General features: G+C 37.6%; 1 protein-coding gene across 1 annotated transcript in view; it reads left to right on the forward strand.

Annotated features, from left to right (window-relative positions):
• NUDT14 (nudix hydrolase 14) overlaps window positions 1-13,405 on the forward strand; it is a 60,901-nt gene that overhangs the window by 21,618 nt on the left and 25,878 nt on the right. The window contains exon 2 of the mRNA XM_082761716.1: window positions 6,696-6,739. Coding sequence (XP_082617842.1) covers window positions 6,696-6,739 — 44 coding nt within the window. The remainder of the gene's footprint in view (window positions 1-6,695; window positions 6,740-13,405) is intronic.

Raw genomic sequence — 13,405 nt, forward strand, 5'->3', positions numbered from 1 at the left:
AAAACACGCTTGTACTTCTAAGATTTTTCTTCATGAGAACAGAAGGCAAAAATTTATTGTTCCTGTAGGAAGTTTTACAGCTTTGTTACATGTAAATGATTAAACAGGGACTGCACACTTGCTTGACACTGCTGACTCTGGTTTAAGACCGTTATTTGCCAAATAATTTTTTATTTTAATTTTTTACCTGTAATGCTGATACATGATTGCTTGAAGAATGGTCATAATCCCTTTGCATTGAGGGCATTAACTGCTTTTGTGTCTTAGAACTATGGTAACAAACAAAATGGAGCAGTGAGGATAGAGTTATTTTTATGCTATAATTGCATCAACTTCAGGAGTTCAATTTTTTTTTCACAAGCATGGAACGTTTATGTCATGGATAACCGCTTTAAACCCAGCCCAACTGGTAGAGGCTAGGGGATCGTTACTGTTGTTTCTCATTTTAACCCTCATAACCTGTGCATGTAGCTTATCTATACCATAATGTATTTGCCTTTCTTCCTTAACTGCCGCTGTTTGTTTACACCAACTTTGTCTGGGCTCTAACTGAATTGTAAGATCATTGAACAGGAACTGTTCCCACTAAGTATTTTTAATGCCCATCACAATGGGTCGCCAAACGTCTGGTTGTCTCTCCTGTTATGTAAACAATAAGAAGTTAATCATTGTCATGGACAGATTTTTTTTTTCCTCTTTGAATGGCATAGGTGAAGCTAGTTTGCTTATTTTGGACATACGTCTCCCACATTTAAATTATATGTTTCCTTAGCCTGTTACCAGCCTTATCAAAAGTGTAACCTAAGGTATGAACCCCTTTTACTGAGGTGGCTTTGTTGCAGCTGTACAGTTCTTGGAAACTTTGGCTGCTGTCTGTCCAAGCAGCGCTTTTCTCTGGATAAACATAAGAGATGCTGCTGGCCAATGTTTTCAATTCAGCAGCTGTTTAAATCGTCATACTTTAAATAATGCAAATTTAAAAAGAGCTTTATGTAGAGTCTGAACAAATATCTTTACTGCTTTGGTCATGTATTGTATGTACAGAGCTCCTTACGAGAAGTTTTTCTGTTATTTAAGTTGGTGCAATTCTAATGTAAGGTTTGTCTTTTTGAATGGTCTGAACTCCCAACAATCACTACAGGAAATATGTTACTGTAAACCTTCATGATGAGGATTTGCTTTAGATAACCTCAGTTTAACCGTTGTGTAACGATTATTACCTAATGTTAAAGAAACATTTAAAGAGAGATTTCTTTTTTTAGTGTTATTGCACCTACTACACTAGCATGTTTTCAATTTACTCTTAAGAATAAAACTTTACCTAGCCTAGATTTTATTAAACATTACATCAGGATGTTTTAAAATGTATATATATAATGCAGTTTGTACCACAGGTTCCTCAGAAGGAGCCAGTTCAGTGCCCAGGTAGGCCTTAGACTTTCTCCTCGGGTACCAAGCAATGACAGTCTTCTGTATTATAGGAAGTAGTGAACAATTATTTTATACTCACCATCACAATGTCATTCATGTTTTTTAAGAGCTGCCGTGCCAGCCCTTAGTGTGGCCCTCTGCATAGGTTACATTAAGCTGCGTGGCACCACCAGATCTTTTTCTTCCTTACCATCTCAAAACTCTGTAGCACTGGAAGGGCCCTGGTCCTGTTATTTATAACTGCAGCACCCCACCACTAATTCATTTGTGCTATCTGTGAGCAGATCCCATTCTTTGGGAGGAGCAGAATGATCCTTGGGAAAAGACCTATACCTGTCTCTCCAAAATCACATCAAAGTGCTTACTGCCTCCATTTGAAGAAGTCACATCTGCACAGAAACACATGTTAGGGGTCCCTATAAGGCTCTACACAATGGTAGAGACCACAGCCAAACTGCAGGGGTTTTGCATTGTGTTTTTTTTTGTTTGTTTGTTTGTTTTGTTTGTTTGTTTGTTTTCACAGCTGTGGATGGTATCAGTGCAATGCTGAGCTGAGCTTTGCTATACATGGAGAGACATTTCCCAAAAGCACGAGCTGTGTGTTGGTACTGTCCACAGCGATGAGAAGGAGGAAGGCATTCCAGCTGCCCCCAAACTACTTTTGGTAGTCTTTATTGGCTAGGTTGGGCTAAATCTTACAGGAGTTTCTCTAGTGAGCAAAGGTTATCTTTTGCACGGGTAACCTGACAGCAATGGGACCACATCGTTCAGACATCATACTGCATAAGGTGGTAGAGGAAAGCAGAGGACAGTTATATCCCTGGGGTAGTGAGTCTTACAGCATTTTATCCAGAGACAGAAAGAGTGTAGGTGGGAAAAAGAATGGTATTCTGATCAGAGGCTGCAGACAAGTCCAATTTATCTGTCACAGATGGTGTGAACAGGCTGCTGCCTGTAAGTATGGCAGTGAGCAGGTGCAGGAAGGGTCTTAGGAAATGGTTTCACGGATAGAGGAAGGACAGAGAATGTGGAGATCAGGTATGGGTGGCATCATAAACAGCGCCTTGTTGGTAGGAGCCACATCTGCTGAACTTGTATCCACTGTCAGCACTTGTCTAGCAAAGAGCCCTGTGCAGTGTGTGGTTGTCCTGCAGTCACTTGAATAGAAAGGGATCAAGTTCGCTCCATGTGGACTGGGAAGCTTGTAGTATGCTGTTGTAATTCTAAGTTGTCAATGCCATTATCAAGTCAGTCTTACAGACAAAACGAGCAGGACTTGTGACATGCTATTGCACACTCAAGTAGTGTATAGAAATGGCTATTTGTGCTTGCTTTTCTGGGAGGGGGAGAAGGAGGAAGGGACTGTGTTTAATTTGGATGCCTTTCGGGGGCATTGTCTTCTGACAACCTTCAACTGCCTTCTGTCAAAGGTCTGAAAGAGTGGTCTGGGGAAGCATTGCTCTATGCCTCCTCTATTCTTAAATTTTCCTTTTGCTGTTAAAGGCAAGATGGACATCTCGCCTGACCTGATACAGCTTTCTTACGCAATTTGTGCTTATGTAAGTAATCTGTCTTCTGAGTAACATGAAACGAAGCTGTCTTACATGCTGCCCCCCCTGGAATACAGCTTTATTAATTTACACATACTATATGCACTAGTTCATCATTGCAACATGACAGAATCTGATCACTGAGCACAGAAGTAGAGTGTAATTACTTTGTAATTAAAGATTTACCAAATCAATTGTGTGTTATATACTTCTGTGAAGAGTATCAAAACTGCTATTTCAAAGAGATAAAAACTAATACAGTGTTGACATACCTCCCTTTAATAGAGACATCTCGTATTTGAAAGACAGTTGTTTAAGTCAGTTTTAAACGTAAAGTGTTAAGTGTCAGTGTTAAGATCTCACAGCGATCTATTTTGCTTACTTCTCACACTTCAATGAGAAATGCTTTGATTGTTCCTTAATAGACGTTGGAGAACGGACTACTTAATATAAATATATATATATTAAAATGAAGAACATTAAGTGTTTGAGAGGGCCTTCATATTTCACAAAGATTCTTCTGGTTTTTGGGAGTGGTGCTGACCCACTGATACCTTTTAAATCTTTGCAACTGTCTGTAATTGTGGTGATAAGAGAACATTGTCAAAGGTAGAAGACAGGATATACAGAATGGGATGGTTAAATTTAACAAGTAGTCATGGCTACCTGGCTTTTAAAGGCATGAATCTTGATGAGTTCTGCAATTAATATTTTTGTCTTAATGATAAGATAGGTATATTACGTACAGCTTTACATAGTTGGTTGGAAACTGGTTAGAATTAATGTTCTGTAAAGTATGTAAAGCAGCATAAGAACCATTGGTAACTGTTTACATGCTATTAATAATTAGCAACCTTCATACTAGTCTGTTAGGAAAGAACCATGCATTGGGTACAATAGAAACTCAACTCCATACGGTTGGGTTCAAATTACGTTTGACTTGGACAATAGGGCATGAATGGTGCTCATTTGAGTTTCTGCCATTGTAAACAATGAGATGTTGGAATGTTTCATTTGTTTATTGATTTATTTATTTGGACAGGTGCAAGTTGATCATATGAAATAAATTCGTATTCAAATATAGACAGACAAGACCTTAACAACATTGTCCAGTCTGAGTGTATGATCATAACCAGCATCTTGAATGGACAGATTAAAATTAATTTAGCCTGTGGCTGGTTTTGAATTTGGGTTTTAAACTAACCAAATTATGTTCTAGAGAAAGTGCTTATATGCTGTCCAGCTGCTTAGAAAATAGAAAAAGTAAAGTATTTGCTGATTTTTATTTTTATTTTTTGAAATACTAGGTTTCTTCTTTTACTTTCTGTTAAAAATTATTTGCACGTCTGTGTGGTAGGTTCTGTTAATGTTAATGGGGCTCACCCATGAGAAGAGGGCATTTGAATCTGATGGATCCCATCTGGTTGAGGCTCATTCTCCAGGGTGTAATTTTCCTCAGCTATTTGAAACCCTTTCGTAAGTGTTCCAAAGCAATCAGGTTCTATAATTTGCAAAACGATGGCAGGAGGAAAAAGTCAGGAGGATTATTGCTGGGATCACACCATGGGAATTAGTATCACAGGACTAATAGCCTAAGTCAATTCTAGGATATCTGTGGTGCAGGCATTTTTGTCTTCTCCATCAGCTGGACACACACATTTCTCTTAAGCTGACACTACTAAGGGAGAATGGATGGGAGCACATCTTACTGTGTAGGGCAGTGGAAGGTTAAAGCTGGAGAACCAATGTGAAGGTACATGCAGAAGACATTCCCAGTACACACTTTCCCAAATTGCTCATGCCAAACAACAAACTGCATAGCAATCTGCAAGCAAGAGAAAATCCCACACATTAATGTCTTACAGGTAGTAATAAATCTACAAAAGGATTGAGCAGACCTTATGAATTTAATACATTAAACCATATTGCCATACAGCATTGCTCTGTTGCATACAGCATTGAGTGTTGCATCTATGTGTTGTCCTATTCCTTTCATAGTTCCTCTGTCTCTCACCAGGTGGAACAGATTGGATGTACACTCAGCTTGATGACCAAGGGTTTTAATACTTCAGTTCACACAGAATTTGCTGTCTCTATTTCTCTTTCAACATTATGTTACGTTTAAACAATGACATGGCTACTCTTCTGATGCGTGCATTTGATTCCTGTCAGTGCTACAGAAGTTATGCACAGGCACCGATGGAAGAGCAGACTGGAGTTTCTCTTGAGGTGGACAACTGTTTATAATTAGAGCTGTGGGAATGAAGGCAAACGCTGCTAGCAAGCAAACAGTCACTCTTCGAAAAAGCTCGGTAAACTCATAAAGCTCAGGAGCTTAATCTCTGAACCAGAGTGCTTGTTATCTAATCCCCACCAGCTGTTGTGTACTTGGTAGCCATGACATCTGTAATAGAGCTGAAGGGCCTGTCTATATTGGTTGGCACCTTTACCCACCAACTGAACCTGATTCTTCTTTCATTGCTTGCATTTACCTGCCTTAAATCATTAACCAGTTGCTCAGGGTTTGACCATCCGTTTAATCATACTTTATAATAGAGAGCTTGTGCTGCTCTTCACATTAGGCATGTTTTAGGTTTGTAGGTCTTCAGCTGGCCTGTTATTTGCCTTGCTAATACAAGAAAGGTGTCAACCAAAAGAATTTCCTCAGGTTGTATGCTGAGTCCTTATACAGACTTAAAACTGACTGAGGAGGGAATTTCATCACGCTGTTCTTCATCTGAAGAGTATTTCCACACATCTAATAGATAGGGTACAGAATTATATACTGTATAGTGGCCTTCCAGTACTTAAGTGGGGCCTACAGGAAAGCTGGGCAGGGACTCTTTGTCAGGGAATTGAGTGAGAGGATGTGGAGTAATGGTTTTAAACTAAAAGCAGGTAGGTTTAGATTAGGCATCAGGAGGAAATTCTTTTCTCTGAGGATGGTGAGGCACTGGCACAGGCTGCCAGAGAAGGACCAGCGTTCAAGGCAAGGCTGGATGGGGCTTTCGGCAACCTGGTCTGTGGAAGGTGTCCTTGCCCATGGCAGGGGGTTGGAACTGGATCTTCTTCAAGGTCCCTTCCAACCCAAGCCATTCTGATTCTATGTATGTCTCCGTTACCTGCTGTGTACGAACTGACGAAGGTGGTTACAGAACATAGAATATATATGCAATTGTGTGTGTGTACTGTTAAAAAGTGGTGTTTTTCAGGTGTTTGTTTCAGCCATGTTACCTGTGGTACCTGTCATTTATTAAGATAACAGAGGTGTGAGTAGTAAACAGTGACACGGTACAGGAGGTAAATGCTGAGCTGTCCTGCAAAGCTAAGTCTACTTCAGCACATGTACCATGGAAGAACTTAGACCTATGGGTTATTTTACTGGTTGAAAGTTAGCTGTATATAGCTTCCTAGCACCTGAATGAGTAGATTGGGGTTTGGAGTTGACACCATGGCCAGAATTGGGCTCAAAGAGTACCTCAGTCGTTCATTAGCTGTCAGCCTAATACTGTGGACTAAAGCTTCAGAAATTCCTAAGATAGTTGTCACCATCTTTAATACTTACTGTCATAATCCAGAATAATGACGTCGTAAGTAAAACCAGCACTACCGAGCGTTCAAAAAATACCTTCTAAAATTTTGTTCAATTTCATTATAGTTAGTTTTCATTTGGAATTAATTTTACTGATGCATTTATATTTTTTTTTTCCATAGAATGGCACTAAGAAGTTCTGGGACTTTATGAGGACACATGACAGGTAACTGATGGAATCACATTATTTCCTTTTTTCTATATGTTGTATTTCATACTCTTCCTCTGGTCAAATCTTAGTATATTGAGTTTCTTGTTTTTCCTCCAAATTCCTCTTCAATTCTTACTTCTTGCATAATGCAGTTAATTCTTCACTACTTCAAACAGAATTAGCAGAAATTTTAAAATCTTCTTATGGTTTGTTATGTCTTTCAGTATGTTTTGTCTGTGCCTGACTTTTCAGATGTTAAGAGTTTTGGCACGTGATACATTGCACATGATGTAATGATATAGAAGATGGAACTAAAAGTTTGAATTGTATGAAGCTTTCTTCTTTGAGTGTGAAAATATTGACTGAGGGAAGGACTCTGTCTGCACATAGTTAACCCTGTTATTTGTGTCGATAAACAGTCTGGGCCCAAATATGTGACAGCGTTCCCTCACCTCTGAATATACAAGCCCAAATATTGCCCTACAAAGGCTCATAAAAAGAGGTCTAAAGTTACAGTCATACCATTCGATTTTGTCACTGGCAATTTTTTGCAATGAGGTGGAGATTTTGTTTCATGTTTGATCAAATCTTAGTATTGTGCTTTTTTTATTTTTTTTTATTTTAATCCTCTCCATCACTGCTATATAATGATGTTTCAGGCAAAGTGACTTTGCAAATGTCTGAAACCTTTCAGCCCATGCATTCTGTAGACCAAAATGCTCTCCTAATCACACAGGAAAAAATGGATGACCTCTGACTTTATTCTGTCTTTCCAATAGTATTTTTCCTATAAAGGAGGTAAAGTAGTTTACTCCTGACGCTAAAGAATGAAAAATAATAACAACTAGGGTATGTATGATGTAGAGGCAGTCTCAGAGTTATTAAATTGTAAAGTATTTGTCTCTTTTTAAATGTATAACAATGCAATCTAGTTACTGAAAATTCAGGTATTGGAAAATAAAAAGCAGAGGTAATGACTTTTCCCTAGGAAATAAAAGGATTTTTTTGAATTTATTAATGTATAAAATGTAGAAAGTACTAATGGCAAAAGAAATTGTGACACAACCAGAGTCATGTAGAGAGAGAGAGATTCTTCTTGTGTATGAGGTAAGTAGGTAAAATCAATTGCATTTTCTGAAATTTTGCTCTGTCAGAACCTTCTGAATCCTTACAATGAATGTTTTTGTTTTAGGCTCTTGAAATGGATTTTTATATTACTTCAGTGATAACAACATTTTTTATCAATATAAAGATTATGAAGGTAAAAGTTCCAAGAAGACTAGGAAAATATTAAATTGATTAAAAATGCCTGTACTGCCTGAGGTTAAGGGAAGAAAAAGGAGTGATATTTCACTACTGAACTTCACACTTGCTTTTGGAATTTGCCTGGAAGACAGTTCTGTCTTTGCACTTTGTCTGTCCATATGGGCATGTGCCAGGATTTATGAGCACAGATACAAAAGCTGAAATTATAATTGATTGCTGGAAATTGAATATATGCCTTGTACTTTCAAGCAAGTGAATCCAGCCTCAAGTCACTGTGCTGAGAAGAACATATCTTCCAGAAGAATAATTTATGTTATTATTTTTGTTTTAGCTTCAGATTATCACTGTGTGATAATGTGTGAGCATATGCAACTAACTGAGTGGGGTAAATATTAAAGGATCAGTTTTCCATGAACTTCTTGAGAACAGTATTTCTGAAGGACTTTTGTGAACATTTTTAAAATAGTTGAGTACATAACTGTATAAAAAGGCTACAGCCACATGTCATGCCAGTCATCTCTGGTCACATAACATTTGTTAGCTTCAGATGTACAACAGCTGCCATCCTAACTTATTAGTGACTACTGTTGAACTGCAGAATGCCTCACGCTCTTTCACAAGTCAATTCATTGCAACTTCTGAAACCTAAGGTAATAATATGAACCCTCTATATGAAAAAACATGTTTTTCATACATTCTATTTGTGAATGCAAAGTCAATTATTATCAAAAAGATTAGTTAGGTTCAGAATTCCATATAATGCCTTGAAGCCCTACATTTTACTGTACTTTAGTAAGACAGCTGTTATACGGAAAGATATGTGCTGTTATATGGAAAGTAAGACAGCTAGTTATATGGAAAAGTCGTCTTGTCTAGTTGCTGAAGAGTGTAGAGAACTTTGTACTTTGAGGGCCCTGAGAGGTTCGTTGCTCTTAATGAGGGATAAAATACTGAGGGAGGAGGGGCTTCCAGGGCATGTGTCCTGTTGGTCAGGATTTCCTAGTGCATGAAGTTAGGAGATAACTGTCGCCTTCAGAAAGATTGTGGGAGTTTTCCAGAACTAAGATAACTTTTCAAAAGTACTTAAAATTTGTTTTATTACTGAAAATGCTATAACACTGGTAAATGCTCCTTTAAAAAAAAAAAAATAGATGAGGTTGTTTACTTAAATAGAACATATACATTGGAACAACAGATCTACAAAGTATGCATATGTGTGTATTATATATTTACATAAAATTGATATATGCAATTGATTTAATGATATTTAATATTAAAAAAATGTTAATTGCATGAAAACAGACATTGAGCCTGATTCATGTCTTTATCCTCCTTCAGCAGCACAAGTAGAAGTGTTTAAGACTGACTTCAGTGCCGTGTGACAGTAAGCTCAGAGCTTGTCTTTTCTGGTTCCTCTGGGACCTTTGTGTTTTTTTTCATCTTCGATGAGGTCAGCATAAGCCAATATTCAATAGATTGTACCAGAATATAGACCTGATACAAGAAAATATTTAGCAAGAGAGTTGAAGTTATTTCTGTATAAACGTATCCTTTCCAACTGTTCAGATGAACAGCTGATTAAATAATACAACGACAAAAACAAGAGGACTGCAGTAGTCATTTCATTTGCCTTAGGTGTGAGTCACCTACTTATCTCAATGTATTCCAGTAGGGCTCAACACAAAATCATTTATCTGTACACATGCTGGTGTAACACTAGTGCAAGCTAAAATAGGACAACTTTTAATTAGATTTCCCTTTTTTCTTTTTTTTTTTTTTTTCCCTCTCCTTTTTAGTTACTGCAGATCTGTGTTTGAGCCCCTACTGTGTGGCTCCTGAGCTTTCTTAAGAGCATTCAAAACTAGGGTATGTCTGGAGTCGCCTCTGCTTTATTTAGTTTGTAATTTATGCTTACTCTTAATTCCTCTATACCATTTAAAGACCAAAAAGAAAAAAAAAATTGTGAAATTATTACTGGTCACACAGTAAACTGTTACTAAGGCAAACCTTCCAAACCTGTGCTGCCAAAAGTCAGTTGAGAATTACTGTAGACAAAAGAGGCAGCATTTCCTACCCTATTTGGGTTTAAATTGTAATAGAAGGAAGACCCAGGGCACAAAGACATACACGTGCACACGGAGAGTAGCTAAATCTGGGAACGTTCTGCCCAGAGAGGCAGAGGAGTCTCCATCCTAGGAGGAATTCAAACCTGGAGTGGCTCTGAGAAGTCAAACCTAACTTGGAAGTTCGCCAATTTTGAGCAGGAGGTTGCATCAGATGATCTCCAGAAGCCTCTTATAACCTGAAAGTTTCTATGACTTTATATGAAAATTAAATATACTTGATGAAAGTTACAGTTCTCATCTGATAACTGTCAAAAAAATGTAAACTTGTCTAGAAATCTGTCAACTTGAAAGCCAATTTTCTATCCATAAATAAGGTGTTCACTATTGTTCTGGTCCTTTGGAGTCGCATTTGTAAATGATTCTTTGACACATGCAGTTGAAGAGTATCAGAGCTCACTACAGGTTTTTATCATGTCTTTAGAAATAATGCTGAAATTTACTAAAAGTAGATGAAGAAAAAAAAAATCTTGATTACCTCTTCTATTGAAAGTATTTTATAAGTTTATTGAGGTGATGCTCATAAGTGTTAGATAATTATGGCTTGTTGTGTCAGGCAGTAACACACAGGAGGAGATGCTTTCTGCATTAATTTCATTGTGCTTTTTTTTATAGTTAATTTTATTTTCCTCTGAACACTGAGGTGAATTTTTTTCCTCATTATTAAACACACCCTTAAGAGAATCACACAGAATACAGAGATGAAAAGTTTAAATCATAGAATCATTAATGCAAGGTGCTTCTTAGATTTGAGTCTATCAAAGCTACTTAGTAATCAGCAGTGATTTCTGGGAGGGAGGGTTTTTTGTTTGTTTGTTTTTTAAGGTCACTGCTATTAAAAGTAAAATACCTGATTAGGAGTGCACTTTAATTCTGCAAGTTTATAGTGATTTTCTGTCAGAAATAGAAATATGCCAAATATTACCAAGTAATCATCCATGCCTGTAACAAAAAAAAGTCTCTAAAACCAGAGTCACGCTCCAGTTATATTCCCCCCTCATCCTAATTTTGCTATATTTAGTACCGTAAGAGCCTGAAATGTAATACTTAAGATTTACATTCATCTACTTTATAAAGCAATAGACCCAGTTCGTTTCAGGTTTCAGCAGCTCCCCTTAAACAGATTCAAGGCTTTTAAAAGACATAATTTGGGAACAGATGAAGGTCAGTGCAGAGTCATGTGCTTGCTTTTGTGCTTTGAGTAATAATGTTCAGGAACAGGAACCTTTTGCTAGCTGACAAGGAAAAGGACAGCTTGTGTTGTGAAAGGATATTGAGCAAAATGATGGCTAGTTGTCTATTTAAAAGAATTAAACTTTCACTGGAAAGTACACTACTTCAAAAGGGAAATAAATTGAGGAGACTGAACTGCCTGTAAGAGTGTTGTGTGAGTTCCTCTTAACCCTGAAAATACCATGTGAGAAGGAAAAGGCAGTAGGACCCCAAAAATTAAACTTTTGCATGTGCATTGCACCCTTGTTATAACTAAAATCCTTTGATTTTAGCTACAAAAACATGTCACAGTGGCTCAGGAGTAGTTCTCAACTTAAAAATTCTTAATGGAAAAAACTTTCTTTTCTAATTTCTGTAAAAAGAAGGGGAAATAATATTCCTGCCGCATGAGATAATTTTATTTAGGGGATCGACTTATTTCTCATTTAAAGCAACTTCATTCTTAATTGAACTGCTCACTCAGAAAAGATGCTTTATGTGCTGCAAAGACAACTGCAAAGCACGGGTTGCCATCAGGAGGTGGTTTGCAGGCTGAAGGGAGCGGAGGACATCTGCACGCCGGCACGTTGTCCCCTGCGGGGTCTTGAGACACGGAGTGGGAGGACGAACGCCTTGGGAGGTACCTGCATCATGCTGCCATCGGAGCTGCTGCGTCCCTGCTGCCCTTTTTTGCCTCGCCGGGGGCAGCCGGCTGCTCTCGCGGCTCAGGGGCTGCAGCAGGCAGCTCTGGAGACGGGGTGGAAGTCATGTGCCCTGACCACATTATAGGAGTGGATTAAATTCCTTCTCCTGTTTCATATGCCGGATCGTTTGGGCTTTATGGAAATTTAATCCCGTATGTATTTTTCTGGTTTATGTCCTAGTGTATTATAAGACACCATGAAATTTAACTCAGATGCTTCCTTTGCGCAAGAATTATCACAGTAGCTTTAAGATGGGTAAAATACAGCCTTTTAGCATCTTTTTAAGTTAAAAATCAATCTTTCTTGGGTGGCAAGTGCCTTTTATGTGTAATGATAGGCTGTTGTGGTGTAAACCTTGTCTAAACCTTGTCTGCCTTTGTAACATCTCCTCCAGGGTGTCAATGGAGTGGAGTTCTCATGATTATCTTCAAAGATAGTGCAGAAGATAATGCGCTGTTTAAAATAAACTGGATGTAGTTCAACAAACAACAAAAACGATGAAAAGTTTAGGGAAATAATAGCTGAGAGAAAAAATAATGATAGCTGGGCATGTTCTTGCAAAGGATAATACAACCGAAGAGAGAAATTACTGCTTATCACAAAAATTGAAAGGAATGCTCTAAAGCAGGCCAGAAACATTTAATTTCATCAGTAATCAATGACAGAACAAGAAAGAATAGTGTCATACAGAAAGTATTTCATAAATGAAACACTAAGAAACCATTTTTAACAATGGGCAATAAGATGATCTGGGAAGGCATGTTCTGTAATCGCTGTCACTAGAAATGCTCAGGTCTAGACTTGGTATCTGTTTATCAAGGATGCTATCAGGATAATGATATTTTTCCTGCCATTAAAAGGAAAAATCTTAGAAGCCTGTTGATTTCCTTTCAACCCAAGTAATTACACTATTTGTTTGCATATGATATTTGCAAATAAAATACATTTATGCTTTTTTTTTTTTCTGTTGTTTTCTCTTCTTTTTTTTAAGCAAAGGTTTGACATATCCTCTGCTGGTGTGCCAGGAATTCTGCAGGCATGTTTACTGTCTTTTAGATGTCTTATTATGTTGTTACCTTAGGATCTGATCTAAATAAAATTGTAGCAATGAGGCAAAAATAAGTGTATTTGATGCTGTGAAGTTATCAGAGACAAACACAAGATCATAAGCCAGGTTCTGATTTTCCCCTTTCTAAGTATCTGCCATTAAAACTCCATATAGCATATAAACTTAACTATGCCCTATCACTGAATAGGGTAAAATGGCAATTAAATCTTTGTTCAGGGCATCGATTCATTAGAAAGTTACATGTTTGTCTAATTTTAAGAACCAAATCAATAGAAATATTTTAAACTAAGCAGGTATTTAAAAGTTT

The sequence above is a fragment of the Aythya marila genome (genome assembly GCF_965140915.1).
Source record: "Aythya marila genome assembly, chromosome: 5".
Taxonomy (NCBI): Eukaryota; Metazoa; Chordata; class Aves; order Anseriformes; family Anatidae; genus Aythya; species Aythya marila.